The sequence below is a fragment of the Branchiostoma lanceolatum genome, chromosome 8 (assembly GCF_035083965.1).
Source record: "Branchiostoma lanceolatum isolate klBraLanc5 chromosome 8, klBraLanc5.hap2, whole genome shotgun sequence".
In the NCBI taxonomy this organism is placed as follows: Eukaryota; Metazoa; Chordata; class Leptocardii; order Amphioxiformes; family Branchiostomatidae; genus Branchiostoma; species Branchiostoma lanceolatum.
Genome location: NC_089729.1, coordinates 16,234,051 through 16,257,979, shown reverse-complemented (window position 1 = coordinate 16,257,979; position 23,929 = coordinate 16,234,051). Strand labels below are relative to the sequence as shown.

The following is a 23,929-nucleotide window of genomic DNA, read 5'->3' as shown; positions in this document are numbered from 1 at the left end:
TCGTTCTCTGTATACAAACCAATCACAGCCTTCCTCACGAAAATGAGTATGTCGTAACCAAGATGGCGGCGGAAGAACAACTTTTGCTGAAGAATTCCATTTTTTTGCTCGTTTAAAGCTGTAGAGAGGTCATAGTTGCAGGTTTAAGGAGTTAGATTGAAGGATGTAGAAGGATGTCGACTGCTGGAGTCGATGACAGTGCTGTGATCGCCACGAACGATGACGCAGCGAGCTGCAAAAGGTGACGTAGTCTGCTGTTAGACATGGATGCCTGTGGAAGTGGGAGGGGCGGTTCGAACTAGAACTTGTTTGTTGTTTTCTCACTTGTTGTTATTGACAGAAAAGACACGGAGAGAATGTATACGACGACAAATTCTCCCACAGTCTCAATCTGATGAACTGAAATTGCCGCTAGAAGGGAGTGATTTTGAATAATAGAAAACAAACTTTTGGTAGCAAATTACAAAACTATACGATGTCAACATTTTTATGAGGAGATTAACTAAAAATTTGTTATCATTAACAAGAATGATTGACACCTGTCCAGGTTTGCAGTGCAGCAGGGTTATTGGAAGGACCCCTACATCCAGCACCTGGTCAGACCAGGTGAGAGAAAGGCACCTGAAATCAACAGAGGTGGGTGAAGTTTTTCATTGCAGGTGTGCATTCGATATTCGTAAGCAGCCATGTCACAACAAATGCTCAAGCCTTTATTCTATACTAATTTGCTAAGTAAAGATTAATTTTTTGCTTATTTTTCTTAGACAGATATTGGTATTCTTTTCTTTTACTTGTTTCAAAGACCAAGGACATTATCCTATATAATGTCATTGCACAGACCAAACATTTTTCCAAATGGAACATTCAAAGAATTACAGGTACAAACACAGTGGACAGCACTAGAGGTTGCTACAGAAACAAGCAATGTTCAAGGATCCAACTGCGTATGCGCAGTGTGATGCTTTTTGGTAGTGCTGCATACTGTTACTGTGTACCGGTACTGTACCGTAAAAGCTGATTAGGTACAGGTCCAAAATACCGGTACTGTACCGATATAAATTTACACCAAGTATGTGCTTATTTTGTGACTGATCTCCTGAAATCATGGCTTCATGCAACACCAAACATGACCAAAGTGACACCTTGGAACAGAGTAACTAATATGCAACAGATCATTCAGGCAGGTCGGGAATTTTGATAGCAAGACCATTTGGCGGTAGGAAACTGGTAAGATACTGCCAAGTTGAAAACAGTTTATTGATGTTTCTGTCATTATTGAAGAAGTTCAGAAGAACGCATGTTAATTTTTCAAATTGTTCAGGTACAGGTTCAGGTCCGGACCTGTACCTAAACCTCTGTAAACCTGTACCTGTACCTGATGTTACGTTAATTAGGTACGCAGCACTACTTTGTGAGTAATATGTTCAAGAAAAAAAACGTCTGGACATCTATCAAGCATGGGCTACACAAGAACTGTTTCACAAGTTAGGGGCCTCCACCTTTGAACTCATGCATGCACAGTTGGAACCTCTTAATAATCCAGTGACGCTGAAGAAGAGTGCTGGATGTCACTCGAAACGTCTGGAAGTAAATCTCTGAATTTTATCCAGTTGTAGAGTTTGAATTGTCTTCATATATTGTTTACCTGGATATCTAACCTTCATAAATGGCCTCAGTTATGATGTCTTTTACCTTCTTTTGTACCCAGGATACTATGCAAGAACCCAGGGCGTCCGTCAGCTGCTAGACCAGTTTCTGCGACTGACCAGATGTGAGTGCCAGGTGGTCAGTCTGGGAGCCGGCTTTGAGACAACTTACTGGAGACTTAAGGTAGGTACAGGACTGACCAGGTGTGAGTGTCAGGTGGTCAGTCTGTGGTCATCGGGTGGTCAGTCTGGGGGTGGGCTTTGAGGATTCCAACTGGAGACTTAGGGTAGGTCCAGGACTGACCAGGTGTGAGTGTCAGGTGGTCAGTCTGTGGTCATCAGGTGGTCAGTCTGGGAATGGGCTTTGAGACTACCTACTGGAGACTTAAAGTAGGTACAGGACTGACCAGGTGTGAGTGTCAGGAGGTCAGTCTGTGGTCATCAGGTGGTCAGTCTGGGAATGGGCTTTGAGACTACCTACTGGAGACTTAAGGTAGGTACAGGACTGACCAGGTGTGAGTGTCAGGTGGTCAGTCTGTGGTCATCAGGTGGTCAGTCTGGGAATGGGCTTTGAGACTACCTACTGGAGACTTAAAGTAGGTACAGGACTGACCAGGTGTGAGTGTCAGGAGGTCAGTCTGTGGTCATCAGGTGGTCAGTCTGGGAATGGGCTTTGAGACTACCTACTGGAGACTTAAGGTAGGTACAGGACTGACCAGGTGTGAGTGTCAGGTGGTCAGTCTGTGGTCATCAGGTGGTCAGCCTGGGGTAGGGCTTTGAGGCTACCTACTGGAGACTTAAGGTAGGTACAGGACTGACCAGGTGTGAGTGTCAGGTGGTCAGTCTGTGTTCATCAAGTGGTCAGTCTGGGGGTGGGCTTTGAGACTACTTACTGGAGATTTAAGGTAGGTACAGGACTGATCAGGTGTAAGTGTCAGGGGGTCAGTCTGTGGTCATCAGGTGGTCAGTCTGTGGGTGGGCTTTGAGACTACCTACTGGAGACTTAAGGTAGGTACAGGACTGACCAGGTGTGAGTGTCAGGTGGTCAGTCTGTGGTCATCAGGTGGTCAGTCTGGGAGCCGGCTTTGAGACTACCTACTGGAGACTTAAGGTAGGTACAGGACTGATCAAGTGTGAGTGTCAGGTGGTCAGTCTGTGGTCATCAAGTGGTCAGTCTGGGGGTGGGCTTTGAGACTACCTACTGGAGACTTAAGGTAGGTACAGGACTGACCAGGTGTGAGTGCCAGGTGGTCAGTCTGTGGTCATCAGGTGGTCAGTCTGGGGGTGGGCTTTGGGACTACCTACTGGAGACTTAAGGTGGGTACAGGACTGACCAGGTGTGAGTGTCAGGTGGTCAGTCTGTGGTCATCAAGTGGTCAGTCTGGGGGTGGGCTTTGAGACTACTTACTGGAGATTTAAGGTAGGTACAGGACTGACCAGGTGTAAGTGTCAGGGGGTCAGTCTGTGGTCATCAGGTGGTCAGTCTGTGGGTGGGCTTTGAGACTACCTACTGGAGACTTAAGGTAGGTACAGGACTGACCAGGTGTGAGTGTCAGGTGGTCAGTCTGTGGTCGTCAGGTGGTCAGTCTGGGGGTGGGCTTTGAGACTACCTACTGGAGACTTAAAGTAGGTCCAGGACTGACCAGGTGTGAGTGTCAGGTGGTCAGTCTGTGGTCGTCAGGTGGTCAGTCTGTGGGTGGGCTTTGAGACTACCTACTGGAGACTTAAGGTAGGTACAGGACTGATCAAGTGTGAGTGTCAGGTGGTCAGTCTGTGGTCGTCAGGTGGTCAGTCTGGGGGTGGGCTTTGAGACTACCTACTGGAGACTTAAGGTAGGTACAGCTAGGACTGGTTCTGTATAAGCTGGACCCTCTTGGAAAATCAACTTTTATAAGTTGAAGGGGTAAGCCAGCTGTCTTAAGATGAAATAGATAAATAGACTGACCAGGTGTAAGTGTCAGGTGGTCAGTCTGGGGTCAGGCTTTGGGATGATTTACTTGCCATGGAGACTTAAGGTAGGGAAGGTAGGGACTAGGATGTATTGGGAGGGAGGGAGTGAAAGACAACATATGCAGTCAGTGATAACCAGGAAAAATGCATGATTCAAAATACCTGGTCGCCCAGTTGCACCGCTTCTGTATCTGTATCTATGTGTATCTACATGTATATAGCCGGTATAACCGCCATTCGCCATAACATGCACACCAGCTTTGCAGGCACACAGCGCAGCAGCAGCTGGTTTTATTACACCGAATGAACTGTCACGTCTAACCTGCGCATATCTAACTGCATGCATTGTTTAAAGCTGTCTAATGAGGATGCTTCCACGGTACTTGGTTGCAACGAGTTCCACTCTACGATCATTCTAGGAAAATACGAATTTTTGAACACATCAATTCTAGGTTGAAAAGTCTGATACTTAAAGGCATGGCTATTTCTTGTCCTTTTCTGAGCTTAAACCTGTACCTCAAGCTCATTAGATGTACCTGTTTGGTTCAGGCACACAGCCCTGCACAGAAATTATTGCCTTGCCAGAAATAGTGACAGGCTACCTAGAATTAAAAGTATTTCGAACCCTGAAATGTATCATATACATTTCATTTATTTATCTATTTATTAAACTTCACAGAATGAAATCTGAGAGGTGTTGGCAACAGGATCGATGCATCCTTTACAAGGCCAACACCTCCAGAGTACATTTAAAAACAAGTAAAGAATCATCACTAATATCACAATACATTCATTTACTGAGAATTTCTGTTGTTCCCTTTTCCATTTAGGATGAGGGTCTAGTTCCAAGAGGTTACTTTGAAGTTGACTTTCCAGCTGTAACATCCCGAAAGTGCCATTATATCAGGTGAGGTATTTTGCAAACATTAGATTTTTTAAACAAGCTCCATCTATCCTTGTTTTGAATGTCTCAAATTTATCATTGATGTGTTTTGTCTCTGTGAATAGTTTTCCAAGTTTTTTTTGCTGTAATGTAAGTATCTAATTTTTCATAACTTCAAGGGTATTTTATTTATTGGTTTAGCTGTTCAGGACACACAACCAGGGTTGCCCAACTAGCTTGTGGCTATTAGTATTACAAATGCCTTAGCACTGTTGACAATGATAATTAGTATGGTCATCCAGGGCTCAAAATACTTGGTGCATGTGCACCTAACATGCCTAATTTTTGACTGTGGGTGCACCAGTTCACCTACATATTTTGCAGGCTATAGTGTTAATACGCTAGTATACAGAATATTCTTGACATGCAAGTACCTTTGTTGTACTTTGCATGTATTACTTTTTTTGAAATTTTAAAGTTAGCAACAGAATTACAAATTGAAATTGTTAAGAGCAGTAATGTTAAATTTTGTACTTAATGCTTAATGTTGACATTCGACTTTATTTTATGTATTGCACCTATTTCCAAAAGTGAATTTCAAGCCCTGTTATCTATTGTGAACAGTGTCCTCTTAAAAGGCAAAACCTCAAAGTTTGTTAGTCCATACAAAATGCTTTGTTAGAAAGCAGTACTACCAGCAGTAGAATGCTTGTCTAATAAGATGTGTACCCAGCTGACTTCCCTTTTTATACAAAGAAAGCTGTTTGGTCATTCTTTGTATTGTTTATACTCATGTATGTATTTGTTTGCTCAATCACACTTAAGTCTGATTTATAGCCATGGGTTCTGGTTTCTTATATGTTTTCTTTAGAAAATTACAACAAACGAGACTGATATAGAGAACTCTTTGCTGTTTCTGTTGTGCTGTATTGTGTTTAAGACGGAGTAGGAAGGGTGGTGGGGGGAAGGACTGGGGAAAATTGATATAAGGTTTATGGCATAGAAAAATTAATGTTGTGTTTCTGATTACAGTCCTGAAAAAAGTAGGGTCAGTAGGTTGGGATTCTTTTTTTTATTTATGGGAAGAAGTGATCAAACAAATGTGGTGTAACAATGTTAAACTGAAATACTTCAGGACACGTTTAATCATACAGATTTGCTTTGTACAAGAAAAATTTTCTATTGCAGTAGAAATGAGGAGAGCATATTGGAAAATGATTCTACAACATTTTCATCATTCAGATGTCAGATCAAAATTTTATACCCCAAAAAGGCTAGGGTTGGCATATTAATTTTTTGCTAGGGCCAGTCAGGTAACCAGAAACACAACCATTTTTTTTCCAAGGCCTTATTTAGGGGTGACCCCAAATTTGCATTGCGCAGTAGAGTGCAAAACATTTGAATTCCTTTATAGTCACTACTTGAAAATCTTTAAAACCTGTCTTTTCCTTTAAATTTTTTGCCCAATCTGGAGACATTTTTTTATAGAGGGAACAAGTAGGGTGTTAGCTTTCCCAGTTTGGTTGGAATTTGTTTAGTTTGCCATTTTAGTTGGCGTAAGGATAGATGTAAGTTGTTGTGTCATGCGGAGGGATACATCAGAAATCTGGGTCAAAGGTAGGGTTTCCTTGAAACTGGTAGATTTCCTCAGAGTTTGAGCTGTACAACCCTCTGTTTTCTTTGCATGGTTATGAACTAAACCCTTGTGACTTTCCAGTGTCGAAGAATTTTTAAGATTGAAGTTTGGGTTAGTACTTTTATGAAGCCTTGTTTCAGTGTATCTCAACATGCTTTCCTATGGGCAGCCATAACTTAAAGGTCAGCCCTGTAGCTAGCTATAGTGGAATGAACTCATTATAATATTCACAGGGATGGTTTTTGAGATGTAGACTATAAAAACTTTGGAGAAAACAAATTGTCACTAACCATTAACCAGAAAAAAAGTTTCGGTGACATTTCCCCAACAGTCTCAATTGCCTCTTTGTAAATGCATACTTTTTTCATCTTAATGAGATCAGTTCCTACATGTGACCTCTGATGATCTTCTTTTACAGAAGCCGCCCACCTTTGTCCAAACCACTCACAGAGGGGGGTGGCCAGCTGCAAATAGGTGAAAATTCTTTGAAATTAATATCAACCATAAAATATTTCCCTACCAATGGTCCCCTTTATTTCAGATAATTTTTTGATATTTGTATAGTTTCAGGTCCATTAGTTGATTAAAAAAAAGGAACAAAATGACAGAAGTTACTAGTAGTCACCTGTGCATTGGATCCAAGCTATCCTTGCGTCAAATTTGATGTAAATAATCAAAATTAAAATTAAAGCATAAACTGTTAGAAACAGAAGAACAGGAAACATTGAAAAAACTTTCCATTCCCTTACGAGAAGGAAAAAATACTAACCAAAGCTACTTGAGCTATAACTAGACATTGTATTTTTCTTGTTAGTGTGTTATATTTGCTTAATCAAAGTGTACAAACTCAATTTCCCTATCTAATCTCAGTACTATGGAGATGTACTTTATTTTGCATTTTTGTATCTTATATCACAGAAGGGGGAGTGCTGCACTGCTCCAACTATCACATCCTCAGTGGAGACCTCAGAAATACAGAGGAACTTGATGCTTCTCTCACCGCATCAGGAATAGACAAAAGGTTGGTAGTGGGTCAGGAAAGAAAAACATGGCAAAGCGGTCACTACTGAGCAAGAGCAGATATTTTCCCCAGATACATTTCCCTTGCTGCAGTTCTATCAGGGATTGCAAGGTGGTGCTCATGAGCTGCTCTCAAAGTTTACCATTTGATGGTCTTTGATATGGTATGGCATATAAAACCTCCTTGGTTATGGTTCATCAATTGTTGACATGCTTTTCTCTTGTTTACATTGTATGTCAAAACTACTTACCATTGCCTGTTTTTTGGGCTGAGGGAAATCAAACTTTGCATCAATAGGCTTTTAGATCTATCCATGTTTTTTTGCACTTTTGTTCCTTTACTATCGGAATGGAAAAAAACAGACCTTATTGGAAAGCAAAAAAATATAGACAACAGATACTGAGATAATGAAATTTAATTGACTTAGAATGATAAGTTGGCATCCTCTACCTTCACAGCTTGCCGACACTGTTCATGACAGAGTGTGTTCTCGTGTATCTAACACCGGAGCAGTCCGCCAAGCTGGTGCGATGGGCTTCCGACAACTTCCTCACCGCCATGTTTGTTAACTATGAACAGGTGAGCAGGCTACCCCGGGCAGGAGATGTACATATCTGTGCAAAGTACATTGGGCAGGAGATCTCAATGTAGTACATGTACATGTAGGTAATTCCTGTACACTTCACTAAGACTAAGTTTGAGATTTTCAATATTTGTGAGTGATCATGTGATCGATGCACTGTTTGACCAATGGCACCTTGACTGCATTGCAGTTTTGATCTGCCAGGGGGCATTAGTGAGCAAATTTTGCTTTAACCGACTTTAAGTATTTGACTTTTGGCTTTCAACAGACAACAAGACTATGTTTTTGCATGTACAAATATCATAGACGTCAATGTCAACCTTACTGTACAATCTTGTGTTCCTAAGTATACATGAGGGTGGACTTATATTTCACCGCGGGTTATCGGCAGACTAATTAGGCACTGATTGTTGACAGGTTTATGATTGAAGTGTTTAAAGTAGAACAGCACAAGGATTAATGACTGTAATAATTGGCCCTTAAAAAACTATTACCTGGAGGGATACTTTGAGGATACATTGGTAAAGTAAGGCCTCTCTCCTATGGTTATTGTTATTGAGAGGGTTATAATATGTTTTTGATGCCATTTGTGTGTGTACTTGTGGACAGCTTAACTCAAGAAGTTGTGGATGGATCTCTATGGTATTTGGTATGTCCGTAGGTGATGGCAAAAAGAAGGACAGGTTGGATTATGGACAACATGGTGGCTTTCAGTGGTACTGCTGCAGAACTTCCAGTTTCTGTGTTCTGGACATGCTAGGGTCATGATTTTTTAATGGTAGATACAAATGTAGCTCTTGGGCTCATGAAGAAATTTGTACAAGCATAATTTATGCAAATGAGGACTTTATTTGCATAATCACTGAGAAACCTTTATAACTCAAAAAGGCATTCTGGTGGCTGTTTTTCACTATAACAGACATGGGGAAGAAGTCAAAGTAACAATGTACAGTTTCCTTCTCACTTAAGACCCCATGTTTTTTTAGTAGGGGCCAAATGTTGGTTCTGCCTAGTATATAATGCTTTTGAGATGACGTTTACTACGTGGTTGCATGACAGTAAACTGGTATTACGTCAGAACGCGACGTTAAGGATTTACAGATAGTGCATCATTCGCAACCGATAAGTGGTAAAAACTGTCAATTTGAAAGCTTGACCTAGAATTTAAAAGCATAATGGCCCATGCACTTCTAAAGGCCCATATAGCAGCTGTTTTTTGTTAGCACCAAGGAATTTAGAACAACAAGCGTGCACCGTATTTGCTATGCATTTTTTTTCATTGCTACAAGTTGCAGCCAACACAATCATGACAGTAAGTTAAGATGGATGCTACATTTTAGGGGAGCAAAAAGACGAGATGGCAAGTCATTCTGTTGCCAAGAAATCTGTTCTGAATGGATATGATGGTGATATGTTGGGTTTTGAAAAGCCCCCTTAGATAACCAAACTAAATACATGTATGTTTACGTGCCGTCTCAGTAATCATAATAAATCATGTATCATAAGGTGGTTCATGATTTGAACCATACATCAGTGTTATACATTGTGGGTAGTATGTCAATGTTGAAAGCCCATTACTCATGAAAAAAACAAGTCTGGACATGGTACTAGTGTCAGGTATGGAATAGACAAGAACTGTTTACAAGTTAGGGGCCTTCACCTTTGACCTCGCTCATGTGCAGTTCAAACCGTGAAGCAGCTTATTACAACTTATAAGCATCAAACAGCAAAATGCCTGTTGTTACCAGCCTAGTAACATCTCACTGGCCTAGTATATACATGTAGGTGTGTTTTACCAGCAGAAAACTTAGTCCAACGTTGCTTAAAATTAGTTAAATCCACACAAGCCTTTGTTGGCTAGTCAGCTCCTTTTGCAATATTAAGGTATCTGCCCTATTGGGGCCAACTCCTGTCCAGCAGATAGCAAACAGCTTGATAGCAGGTTCAGTATAGAATTCTAGGAAATTTTGTTTAACTCTATAGACGTAAAATTGGAGAGAGAGAGAGAGAGAGAGAGAGAGAGAGAGAATAACATTTTCAAGTTTTTCTTCATTGCTTGTAGGTAAACATGAAGGACAAGTTTGGACAGGTCATGATCGAGAACTTGAAGGTAAGAGAAATTTATCTTTATTTGAACAATATGAACAGATTATGACTTCTTTGATACTAGTTACTTAAATTGAAAATTAAGAAAGCAGCGTATCTCATCGTATAACATTTGAGCCAGAGTATCAGATATATCATATAGCGATGAAAAATTTGTTTTCATATTCGTTGTTACACTACTTTGTTTCCTGAAGATGAGTTCTACTTACTAGTTTTGCTCTGAATCTTGAATCAATTTAGCTTGTTACATCCTAGCAATTGGATATGAATTCAGCCACTCTTAAGCTTGATGACTTGACACTTCAACAACTGCTTCAATGTAAGTTATAACGAGGCCATAGCTGTCAGGCAAGCTCATATTCATGACTCTTGTTAATTGAGGATGGTGGTCCAAGAACTGACTTTAGAAGACGTCTTTTCATGTGGAGTAGGCCGGTAATATGATTTTAATGTGCAGGTTCAGTTCTGAAGGAGTTTGAGGGCTCATAAAGTCTCACATGGCTTTAAACGTGGGCAGCACGCCTGTCGCGGAAGCGCAGTTTAATGGCGCTTCAAGGTTCTTTGATTGACGTAAGTATATGTAGGGAATCTGATCAATTGCAATTAAGTCACAGTCACGTTGCATGCTACATGCAAAAGTCAGCTTAGGATTCGGTCTTTTTCTAGTGTCTTCTTTACTATCAAGACATCTCCACTATACCTGACAGTTGTTTTGGCATCTTTGAATGGCCTTTTTTTTGTGCCAGACACCGTAAACGTAAATAGACTTATTGCCTGCTCATAGCTGCTTGCAATGTAGTTTTGTCAGAATGTCAACAGTGCCAAAAAACAACTGAGAATTGTGCCCAATCTGCATGTAAACAGTGTCTGTGGCCCACTTTAGACTGACCACAGTTTATGTTCATGTGCCTGTCCTTGTGAGCACGGTTGTCTTTAGAGTTAGACACATGGTCAGGAAGTATCGCGGCGCAAGATTCCATTGAGATGCGCACGTGACTCACAGTGAGCTCTTGAGCGCAAATTCAAAATGGCGGGAGAACCGCTGCTTTTCGTCATGCAGCAGATTATTTTGTTCTGTTTCCAACAAAACTTGCCCTGCAGATGAGATGCTTCAAGTACGTGCTCAACAAAGAAACAGAGACTGCCGCCATACCTGGGATTGAACCAACCCTACGTTAATGCACTTGTGGGTCATGGAATAGAGCAATGCTAGAGTATCAAGTTGGAATAAGCAGTTTCAGATGAGAAAACTAGGTTTCTATTACTGTATGTATATTTACAAAGAAAATGGCAGAAGCTTTAATTTCCAGACAGGAAACAGCACGCTGCAGGCATATTAGCATATGATCCACTTCCTTTGCCAGAGACGGCACGCTTTAGACATAGAAAAAACATCTTTGCTGTAACTTTTTACTCACTTTCGTTGATACCAGGGTTCCTTCAGGTCGGTTAAAAAACTGTTTTTGAGTCATTTGCGTGAAGCCCAACAAGCGTTTTCTACTTTTTGCAGCAATAACTGTGCTTCTGCATGCGATTATATTTGAACTAAGGGCAATATCATCGGCAAAGTTCGTATCAGTTAGTAACTCGGCTGGGTATCTTTTGCTTTTTCTTGGCTTAAGTACAAAGCCTGTAAGCTCGGGTTCCTCTAGATCTGTGGCTTGTCTCAAGGCCCCTATGAAAAGGAAGGAAGCCAATTAAAAGTATCTCCTTGTAGAACACCTGCAGTTATTTAAGATGGTCTAAAAATACCGGATATAGTTGTTGAGTGGATCAACAGCAGGATATGATGATGTCCACAGCACTTAGCTGATGAGGACCATTAGCCCATACTCACTTGATCTTCTGAAATTACATCCTCTGAACATCCCAAACTCTTGCGAGCTGATGAAAATGATTAATAAGCAGGGTATAAGTGGTAAAAAAAATGCCTAAATTCTGAAGTCAAAGTGATGATGAATCACTGAACACACTGAACATGGTACATGTATAAAAGCAATATAATAGTCTTGTTGTTTGAAACAGTTGTACAAGGTTGTCTGGTTTCAGAATATCAAACATATTCGCTCTTTTTCAGTTGATATTTTTGTTGCTATATTTACAGCACTGTTGTAAATCTTGGAGTTCTAAGGGGGGCATATTTCTTCACAGTTTGTTGTAGGAAACCAGTCAAAATCCATATATGCTTAGAAGTTAGATGCCATTCACAAGACCAAGAGGCTGCCTTGTATATGCTACTGATGACGCACACACAAATAGTATCAGTCCAAAGCTGTTAGCGTAATGAATTTATCAGGTAATGATATAAATCAAGAGCCCATCAAATATCGTCGTTCCTTTTCATGAAGTTTATACCTTGTACATAAAGTCATTTCAGCGGAAATTGCATCAAGTCATTATTTCTAGTTTTCAGTTACTGTTATGCAGACATGTGCTAACTTAATTACAAGCCTTTGATTAAAATCATATTTTTGTATACTTCGTGCCTTTCAAATTTCTAGTAGGTCTATGATCATGGCATTCCCACTAGGCACAGTTCACCAAATAAGTAAAGATCGTAAACTATGTTTCTGCGTAATGGTTTGTATGAATTCTGTAAAATTTGTATGTTTCTGTGTAATATATCATCTGTATATTCCGTTAAGTGGGTATGAATTCCGTAAAATTCATATGTTTCTGCATAATGGATCGAATGTATTCCGTAGAATTCGTTTGAATTCCGCAAAATTTGTATGAATACTTTGGCACCCCTGTTACCTGTAAACAAATAATCATGAAAATCAATTCATGGCTTTTTTGTTGTTGTCTTGTTTGCAAGCAAGCATGTTCTATTGGGCACATAGTCTGGAACAAGGATTTAGACAAGGATTTTTCTTCAACTGTTGTTGCCAAAATATATTATTGAACATTTTTGGGTTGATTCCTTTTCTGAACCCTGAGTGCATATGAGATGAATATAATGCAGTGGAGAATCCAAGAGCTAAGAAATCAGATTGTGTAGAAGTGTAGATTTCAGATGCTTTTCTTGATTTTGTGTTACATTTATATGGCTTTGCAATATACATAGACCTTCAAGCCCAAATATAGACCTGTCCATCATAATCACTGTATCGAACATTATCCCGGCCCAGGAATGATATAAGATATCTTATATAACCTTTGTAACAGCTGGGTAATATAAATCCCAAAATTTAATCACTTTTTCCAAGATGTACTTACTTAGCCTGCAACCAAATAATCATGAAAATCAATTCATGCCAATTTTGGCTTTTTTTTCGTTATCTTGTTCGCAAGCAAGCATGTTTTATTGAAAACATAATATGGGCTGGGTACATGGTCAAATTAATGTCCCAAACAATGAATTTTCAACTTTTGGAGAGTTTGATAAATGAAAAACATACCGCAACAGGGAAGACAAGGATTTTCTTCAACTGTTGTTGCCAATATTGAACATTTTGGGGTTGATTCATATTTTGAAGTACATATGAGTTGAATATAATGAGGTGGCAAATCCAAGAGGTAAGAAATTAGATGTAGACTGTAGGTGTAGACGTCAGATCCAGATGCTTTTGCTGATATAGGGTTATATGGCTTTGTGAATAGGAGTACAAAAATGTCCCCATGATTTCAAAATCTACAGTAACTGAACAATGGAAAAATTGTGCCGGTGTATTACATAACTTCTCCCTTTTCAAATGTTAAAACAATTCAAGGCCAGAACACTAATCCATGTAGTATAATTTCATCGCGCAATGGTTTTATCAAATCAGTCCCACGAGTGCCTCAAAGCCCATAATCTTATAGTCTTAATGTTCTTGCATTGTGTATCTCAGTATGTAGACAATCATAATCATCTTTAGTGTGTATTTATCTCGTAAATGCGATGATAGTTAAAGGTGAATGTAATAAATCAAATTGAAAGCAGTGATAAACATATTACTGCCTTTTGATGAAACAAGTATTAATGAGTGGTGAGTGGTGGGAGAAATGATGGTAATGGACAGCTATTTTGTGTCCTTACATGATTGTGTTTTTTTCTGGGCGTTACAGCTCCTTTTCCTCGTTTTGAGCGTGGCAAAGCTCAGTCACACTCAAACTCACTATCCGGTTATCATCTACTGTTAGGGGTGGATACCGGTTTGGCTGAATAAGGTCCAAGTCCAGGTTTAGGTTCAGGTCCGGACCTGAACCTGGACCTGATCCTGTCTAGTTGACATGTTTTGTTTTATCAAACCAATATCAAGCATAGAGAATTAAGACTGACATGCATAACTAAAAGTTTCTTGGTTAGAAAATACAGGTCCGAATCAGGTCCAGTGTCTTGCGAGGTCTTGCGCATGCGAGGGTTAGATTTGCTTGCACAGAGATGCCATGGCTTGAGGGCAGATGGCCACATGCTATTGTCCTTTGGGATTTATTTATATATTTATTTATTTATGAGTCTTTAGGGTGGTCCCTTCTTTTTACTAAGTAACTGATTTCAAAGGGAGCCGAACAAATCAGGACAACACTGTTTTTGAACAAAAAGTTGAAGATCACTTTAGACCTGTATCATTCAGGATATGATTATGAATCTACCCGGAAATGCTCATATTTTAACACCAAGAGTTGAAGAAAGACATGCAACATGCACAATCTTCCGCAGTTTTTCCTGTAATCAGTTCCACAAAGTCTAGTTCAAACCTGCCTCTCAGCATTGACATTATGATAGTAAACTTTTTACCCCCGTTTGAATAGATTAGGTTGTATTACCACAGTGACTGTGACAGAACCCCTGTATAAAAAGAGTGATACTGTCAAATTCCTATTTACGTACGCACCCCTCCTAACCCCCAATTTGGGGACGATTGCGGGCCTGACTCAGTGAGTTGAAACGTTCAGGGGAAAAACCCTCCTAACGTACATGTACGCACCCCCTCTCCAGCATTTTGGTGGATAGTTAGAGGTTGACCTGATCATCCTTCCGATGATGTTTACCGACTGAAAGGGTTACTGAGAAAATGTTTCTGGGTAGAAAATGTCAAACAATTTAAATATATGTATTATTTATTCTTTATTGCTGATTGATTGTGTGGTAGCATTCCACACTTCATTTGCATGAAGATGTACCGTACTCTCAAGCTGATATGCGATTTTTCCGAGGAAGAACCCCTCATAACATACGCACCCCGACTTTGGCGTCGGCCTGGAGCACCTGCTTGCGACTTGAAAAGTTTAAAAAGTGCTTACGTAAATAGGGATTTTACGGTACTGGCGTTTTTTGTTTCCAAACATTGAACTCCTCTGTGAATACCTCCTCTCCTTCCACTGCCACAACAACTAGTATTATCTGACTTTGTCTGACACATTGCATTCATCACGTACTAATCCTTCATGATCCACAAAAAGTCTCTCTAGCTTTTAACACGGAGCCCTCCATGCCAAAACGTTTAAGTTTTAGTGAGACATGAAGTCTAATGGTGTCAAAGTAGCTCTCGAAAACTCCGAGCCATTTTAGATTGAACCCTCCATTAGTCATCATCGACCAATCACAAAGCTTGACTCTGACTGTGCTGGCATTGGCAGGGCTACCGGGCACTTAGTGACATCTTTATTTTGAAAGGGTGGCACGACTGTTAAAAGAGCAGCGGGCTCTTTAGTCCCTCCATTAAAGCACAAGAAAACCTGCTAGCCGAAGTTGAAGAGGAGTCAGCTAAAGTGTAATGACTATCACTCTGCACTACATCATTTCTACATGTTGGAAAGGTGCCACACCCTCAGATACAGTCAATAACAGAGGGCTGCCATCTAGCTTTGATTTGATTCATGAGGCTGTATAAAATGACATACAGCCTTGACATGTTTCAGGGACCAGCGAGCAGCGTAGGCGCGAGATGATCGCCGCAGGCGCGAGCTTCCTAGCGGGGTCCGGGGGTATGCCCCCGGGGCCCCCTGCAAAATTTAAGAAATTGAACCTTCTGATATGGCTTTTCCTGTGTTTTTGATAGGATTTCAAAGAAAGAAATCAGAGACAAAATGAGCAGTTTTTCTTGGATTCCAGCCCCACTGGTGATAAAAATAAGTCCACCTTGAAAAATGTTAAAAGTGGACCTTCGAGCGTGTAAAATTTCAAAAATTGAACCGGCTTCTGAAAGGCATTTCCTGTGTTTTTGAAAGGGTTTCAGAGGAAAAATCAGAGACAAAGTGAGCAGTTTTTTTGTAGGATTCTAGCCTCTGTGGCCTTGCTGGTGATACAAATAAGTCCGCCTTGAAAAAAATCTTTAACATTAAATAGTGGACCTTCAAGCCTGTGAAAGTGGACCTTCAAGTCTGTGGGGGGGTTCTTCCGAACCCCCTGAACCCCCCCTGGCTACGGGCATGGGCTACCCAACTAGCCTTAGTAACTAGACTATATACATAAGAACGGTAACACTGCTCAATTGAAATGCAAAAACAGAGGTACCTGTTACATTGTGATGATCGATTTCATGATGTAGACATTTTCACCCTGTGTTTTAAAATTTTCTAAATGTTGTTGTACTCTTAACACCACGCCGGTTTGATTTTTTTTATTTTCATAGATTTTTGTAGGAAAATAATGTGAATGGAAAAAAATTTTATGAAAATAATAACAGGTATCCTATCTTTGACCCAAATGCTACCACAGGAGTCACTTCATGAGTCTACATACCAGGCGGGGTTAACACGTTCAACAATGTATGCATTGATTAATAGAAAAACTAATAATAATTAGGAAGGTAAGGGCTTTCTTTAACTACCGTATTTTACCAAAATATGAGCATTTTTGGGTAGATCCATATCCTGACTGGTACAAGTGATTTGCATATTCTTTTCCGTCAATCCTTGGGCCCGAGTTCGATCCTAGGGTCGACTCCAGCTCGGATCGACTCCAGCTCGGACATGTTGTAAGGGATTGCATTCGTCATTTCGGATGATGACGTAAAGCCGGCAGCCTTGTGTATGACTATGAGGGAGCTTCGGGCATAAGCCTCAAGCATCAAACCTCGTAAAAGAACCCAACACACTTATCGAGAAGAGTAGGGGTGACCCAGTGTGCTTGGCCAAAAACGCGAGCTGTGGCGAGGCCAAACCACTAGCTACTTGAAAAAGCATCGTGCTTCATCTCAATTGAGGATGACTGTTACCTTACTTTTTCATATACATGTGAAAGAAATGAGGTCTGTGAATTTGAGAACCAAGTTGAAATTAAGTTGGTGTGACCTGAAGGATCACATCTTAGATGATTGCAATGTAAAACTCTTAACCGTCTTCCTGCTATGTCTAACCCCATAACCAAATTATGCAAATTTAGTGCCAATACTACCTTGGATGGCTCTCGGATGTTGTTGTACAAGATTTGTATAAAATCTAGATTGTGTTTTTCTTTTGCAGACTAGACATTGTCACCTAGCAGGGGTGGATCTCTGTGCTGATGCAGAATCTCAGGTGAGGGCTCATTCTCATTCACTTAGTAAACTCACTTGCTCGCTCACTCGCTCACTCACTCTCACTCACACAGTCATTCACTCTTATTTACTCTCTCATTCACCAAATCACTCTTACTCTCACTAACTCACTTTCACTCACTCACTCACTCACTCACTCAGACATAGTCATTCACTCTCTCATTCACCAAATTACTCTCACTCACTCACACACTCACTCACTCATCAATTACTATCATTTACTTGTTTGAATTCATTTAGATGAAACTAGCTCCCACACAAACATGGTAAATGGACAGAAACAGAATTGGCCAAAAACTGAGGGCCCGTTCACACTTAGGCGTATATTCAAGTGCATATGAATCATTCTTTTGGTTCGATACCCAGGCTGCGCAATGGTGGGTCAAAGTAGAAAACAATGTCTTCTCCGCAAACTCATACGGACTTGGATATACATTGTATGCACGAGTGTGAACGAGCCCTAACAGTCTCTGCCTTTACTAGTCCATGCCACTGTACTAGACACATGAAGTTAGTAGTAACAGTCTCTCCGCACCTTGTAGAAGCAGCGTTTTCTGTCTGTAGGCTGGGATGGGTCGGATCTGCTGGACATGTGGACAGTGTACCACAGTTTACCCCAGCAGGATGTACAGAGGTGAGATTACCAGAGATATAGACCGTGTGATACCAAAATACATCATATTTTCTGTTCATATTCAACAGCATGGTATCATTCAATCAAGACACACGCTTTTGCCAAATGAAATGCAATACTATATACAATGTATTTGGGACGAACGTGTAATACTATAATATTAATTGAGTAACCATCTCTGTTGACTTTGGACAGAAAATGTTCTACTTTGGTATAATGTGGTCTTTAAACATGAACAAATGCCTCACATCCCAGTAGCTTAGGCCACACCAATTTAATTTCTTGGTTAATGGATATTTATTTTTAATTTTAGCAACAAAAAAATCATGAACACAGAAGGCTGGGGTGAAAACTTGCACCTGACCCTGTTCACTCCCTGATACTGTGTGCACCAATTAAGTAAAATCATTCCTCTGAGATTCTGTTTTCATGTTGTTTTTCCAATCTAGCATTTTTTTTATTCCGTTAACCAAGAAAATAAATTGGTGTGGCCTTAGAGCTATTTTAAAGGTTTTTATGTCACAGACACTCTGGAAACTTTGTTTGTATTGCATAATATGTGGTAAACCGCCTCATGGCGTAACACACCAGGTTTGTACTGAAGAGTACAAGCTGCATATCCAGACAGATTGGATATACTCACACCGGGATGGACCCCTACTCTTTTCAATAAGTGTCCTGGGTTCTTCAACGTGCGCGATGTGTGGCTCTAAATACGGCACCTCCATTTAACATCCTATTGAGCCAAAGCTAGGTACTCATTTACACCTGAGTCGAATGAGGAAATTGGTGTATAGTATTTTTCCAAAGAGTACAACATCGGGACCTGTCAGGGATTCAAGCTCAGTACCTCCGGGTTACTCCAGCCCTAACCATATGGCAACCATGTCACCCATTCTATGAAATTCATTTCACTCTTTGTTTAGCCAGTGAATAACACATAATAACAATAAGCTACGGGGCTGGTGAGGTGAGGTGAGGTGAAGTCAGGTGAAGTGAGGTGAGGTGAGGTGAAGTGAAATAACACATCACCAATCAGGCCTTTTTCAATAGGTTGCTTGCTTCCTGTATTCAACATGAGTGCACAGCTACGATATATATATATATATATTTGTTGATCATTATATCCAACAGTAGCATAAGTTCTGTGATTAGTCTTTTGCAATTCAATGGGCAATACGTCACCTCAGACATTCATTTGACCCTCGATTGACTGTCTTTCTCCACCCATTCTATGAAAAAGGCATGATTTTTTGCCTGATACAAAAGGCACTAAGGCCATGCCAATTTATTTTGTTGCTTTTCGGAATAGCCTGTCCTGTTTTTCCCATTTTGTAAAAAAAAAAATTGGGTCACAATTCCCATTCACAAATTTTAACTCCCAATGTTACTCTCTGTTCAGTTGTAAAACTTGATAGCCACCAAAATAGATGATAAAGGCTTGCACATACTTAAAAAGTGTGGTCACATTGATCAATAAATTATAATTTTTTATTTATTAAAACTATTTCCCAATATCAATCCAATTATTACATGGCAAAAGGTAATTTTGTTACTGAAATTATAGTACTAGATCAAAGAAAGGGGTGCATTCATTTGCATAAAATGAGCCATACAAAGCTGAAACTTGAATAATCCTCTTACTCTTTATGTTATGTAAACCCTTCACCCAAGATCATTGCAAAAAAATGTATTTTTGTTTTTTTCCGCCCTGTGGCTTCAATTTTTTTCTGAAAAAATCCGAGAAGCAACAAATAGAATTGGTGTGGCCTTACCGTAAAGCACATGTGGTCCATTATGGGAGCGTGAATGGCTGAAATAACTAAGCTCTCATTATCCAACAGCAGCATATGTTTTGCCATTAACGTTCTTTTGCATTATGTAATGGGCAATACGTCAGCCCTGTCTTTCACTGAATTCTTGTTCATTGTTAAGTAGTAGAAGTTGTCATTAGTATGAAACCTATAGATAATGACGTCATTGAACATTCTATTTCTATTCAAAAGTCTTTGTTATTTAAATTCTTTGTCAACAAAAGTCTTCATAATCAAAAGTCTTTGTCAACAAAAGCCTTCATTATCAAAAGTATTTGTTATCAAAAGTCTTTGTTATCAAAAGTCTTTGTTATCAGATCAGATGCTAGTTCTTTTCAGTAGTTTCTGTTGTCGTTGTGAAATGTGCAGATACTTATATTATATACAATGTGCTTCACATAATGTTCATGTCAAACATTCACTTCTTTGATTTGGTGTTTTCAAATTTGAAGTGATTTTTTTTTCTAAAAGGGGAACTCAAGCCCAGAAGCAAGTTCATCATAGTTTTTAAAGCCCAATTGTACAATCTAAAGTCTTTCCACAATAAGCATTGCCAAAACATTGCATCTACTTCAGAAAAAAACCTCTGACTTGACTGTTCTTAAAGCAACAATCTTTTGCGACATTGACAGTTACCTTAAAGCATCTATGGACCATTATGGAAGCTTAAATGTACATCAGAACAAGATTTTCTTTCCTATCAGAATGACTGATCAAAATGAACAGAACATAAGACTTCACAGGAAAGTCAATTACTTAGTACCTATAGTGTCTGGTTCAGGATAAAGCTATGCTCAGCCCTGATGTATAATGAGTGCTTGTGGCAATATGTGGCAATATTAGACTCAGAAATATCAGAGATGAAGCTTATATACTGCAAGCAAGCAATACTTCTACCACCTTATCCAGCTTTTATCAGAATAATGGTTGAAAACAGCCTCTTTAGACAAATGAAGGGACGCCTGGAAAGATGATAACTGTCATTAAAGGACATTTTCAGACTGTAATTTGGGGTTTATGTAACAGTCTATCAGAAAAGTCAGATCAGGATCACCTATGATTTGAAAATGGATGCTAGGTTTTCTTTCGTGAAAGAAATTATGATTATAGATTGAAGTTTAGGACAAATTTGAAAAAAAAAACATGCTGCTCTATTATAAAATAACACTAAGGATTTGGATGGTAGAACAAAGTTTGGATTTCAGTATGCTTTGATTGTAATTCTATGAAGATATTCTTTTGCCAAACTATGAAAATTATTATGCTCACAGTGTTAAGATTTGGCTTACACAGTGTGTTAAATAGGATATGATGATTTGCAATTGGCTTGACAAGGAAGTGATTATGACTAGACCTTGTTAGTGTTTATGTGTTTACCAGTATTTATAGTACATGTGACAGTAAATGAATTTGGTGTGAAAGAGAAAACCTTGTTATCTCTGTACCTAACAAAGTATACTTAATATTGTAAATCAAATCTAGTGTGCCACTATAGTGAAGTCAATTCTGATATACAGTATGCCATAATGTACTGTTGTGTTGTTGTGTAACAGTTGGGTCAACTTCCACTAACTGACCAGTCTAACTGGTCCGGACCTTTTAGCCTAGTGGTTATCACGTTGATTTCTGCAGCCGTGGGGATCGGGATTGGTGCGGGTTCTAATCCCGGGAGCGGCGTACTTGCCCCTTTGGGTTTTTACAGTTGATTAGAAATTCATCTCAGTCCAAAGTTGGTCCGACAGGGTGGCAGGACAATGCATACTATATATTAGACAGAATTCACAATAATTGATAAGACAATAAATTCACAAATCTCTCACAGAAGTATGAGATCTTTGATTTCTTGTTTCCAAGTACTGTGAATGCAGAAATGTTTTCGGTGGTTTTATGTTCATGGTCTTCACGGTGAACTCTTTTAATACTGCAAATTAAAACCACTGCGAACAGCCGTTCCATTGTATGACTGTAGCACTACTATTGTTTCAAACTCAAACTCAAAACCACCGTGAGCACTCCATTTTCTCCCTACCACGAAATTAAATCCCCGCAAACATTTCTGCATTTACAGTATATATATGTATCTGTATAGCCAGTATAACCGCCCTTCGGCGTAACACACCAGCTTCGCAGGCATGCGGCGCAGCAGCAGCTGGTTATATTACACTGTACGGCCTGTCACACCTAACTTTTGCACATCTGACTGCAATTGTTCTTTGAAGCTATTTAGTGAGGTGTTCCTACAGCATCTGATGACAACGAGTTCCATTCTACTATCATGGTTCTCGGGAAATACGAATTTTTGAACACATCAATCCTTGGTTTATAACTCTGGTACTTAAAGGCATGACTATTTCTTGTCCTTTTCTGGGCTGGTATTAGATAATTATCAGTCGGTACATCCACAAGTTTATTAGTCACTTTGTACATCATGCAAAGCCTGGATATTTTTCTTCTGTCTTCAAGTGACTTCCACTGTAGATCTGTTTTCATTTTAGTGACACTAGCACCCCTGTCATAGTTGTTCATGCAGAACCTGGCAGCTTGGTTCTGCACCCTCTCCAGTTTATCCTTGTCTTTCAGTATTGTGATGTTGGTATTTTGTGCCTGTTCCAGAATAGAGCGGTTGGAGTTCCTGGATGAGGTGGAACTTCTGCAGCAGCTCCTGCAGCACTACTGCATCACATGGGCCTGGAAGGATCCCGCAGGTCTGGGCCTGGCCAACCTCGGGTTCGGACGACCTTCTCCGCTGATGTGACAGCCCTGGGCTTGACCTTGACTTTGGGCAACCCTCCTCTCTGACTGGGTTGCAAAACTCGAAGCCCTTCTTAATAGACTTTTCTCACGTGGCGGACATGATAGAATGAAAACGAGGCCATTGTGGCAAACATTAGACCCATCCTGGCTGTCCATCACAATTAACATTCAACCAATGATAACATGGTAATTAGAGACCAGTGAGGAAGTGGCTGCATGTCCATCAAATATCTGCATTTTTATGTTTTTATTTTGCATTAAATTTTCTATATTTTGAAGGATGGGGTGGCATCGGTGGTAAATTAATATTGCTGCATCTTTTCTGTGCACTACACAAGTTATAATATTGATAATAGGATATTATATTTTAAAGCTTAGTGTGATTTGATAGGAAAACTACATAGGTAAATAATGTTTGTTCGCCTCATTGGCCTCATTTTCATTCTATCATGCCCACTGCGGGAGCAAGGTGTATTGGTAACCCTTTCAGATTAAGCCATGTCAAATTTTGCTGTTAGACCAAATTGTGTCACAGTTGTGTTTATTGAAATATTTTAACAAGCATCAATGCCATTATGCTTCTGAGTGCGTGTGATTATTGTAAATACATCCTGTTTCTTTGATTTGTGTTACAAGAAGGAGAATATAGATTTTACATGCTGGTAACTAACCCCTGACCAATCCTCTCGAGACTTGTTAGAGTGTTGACCCAAGACTTGATTTTATTGTTCACTTGTTTGCTTGTTCAAAAAAGCAAAAAGAAGGAAATCTTTTTTTCATCACAGGGAGTAAGCTTTTCAATTAAGTACCTCTGATTTTGATCATGTTCATATTGATTTTTTGGTGTTATTTGTTTATAATAGAGGTTGCTGCTAATAGAAAATGTTTACCATCTGTAAAATTGAGTCATTGTTTTTATTACATTACGGTCAGGACTGAAATGTTGACCTTGAATTTGAGCCATTCGGAAATTTTTTTCAGGGGATAAAAGAAAAATTACTGTGTGACTCTGTGTATAATTATAATTATGTGTGTGTGTATGCGTCCCTGTATGTATGTGTAGAATTCGGGATCCACAACGTTTAGAAGTTCTTCACACAAAATGCCCTTACTGTATTCCAGTTCCTTCCATTTCAAACTTTGGTAAGGTTAAGTGTAAAACTGCCCATGCAATGACAGGACACAATGAGTGTTGCCAAGGAAGTACTTATTGGTAAGTCAGTGCACTTCCAAAGTAGTACATAGCAATGAGTAGGAAAATTGCTCTTTACAACTTAAGATGATGTTCAGATAAATCCTCATCATCTTTTTCTTTGACCTTGAACTGCTGTTAAAGGGAAGTCAAGTGGCTTTGTATGCCTCCCTTCTTGTCAGTACAAAGCCGTATTGAATAGATTCTTTAAAGTATGTATCTATAAACCCCTATTAAGGTTTAC

The 23,929-nt window shown here is 39.7% G+C and overlaps 1 protein-coding gene across 2 annotated transcripts; it reads left to right on the top strand.

The window, feature by feature from the left end:
* Positions 1–29: 29 nt before the first annotated feature.
* Positions 30–23,452, top strand: LOC136439696 (leucine carboxyl methyltransferase 1-like). 2 transcript variants are annotated; one of them, XM_066435237.1, is made up of 12 exons: positions 30–241; positions 548–636; positions 1,709–1,782; positions 2,710–2,757; positions 4,427–4,503; positions 6,534–6,589; positions 7,034–7,136; positions 7,595–7,715; positions 9,782–9,829; positions 17,218–17,271; positions 17,834–17,925; positions 22,353–23,452. In XM_066435237.1, the coding sequence occupies exons 1-12, from the start codon at positions 174–176 to the stop codon at positions 22,492–22,494; spliced, it is 972 nt and encodes a 323-aa protein (XP_066291334.1). In that variant the 5' UTR covers positions 30–173; the 3' UTR covers positions 22,495–23,452. The 2 variants fall into 2 exon arrangements, with proteins under 2 accessions (XP_066291334.1, XP_066291333.1); XM_066435236.1 differs by lacking the exon at positions 2,710–2,757 and having other exon boundaries at positions 1,709–1,830.
* Positions 23,453–23,929: the final 477 nt, after the last annotated feature.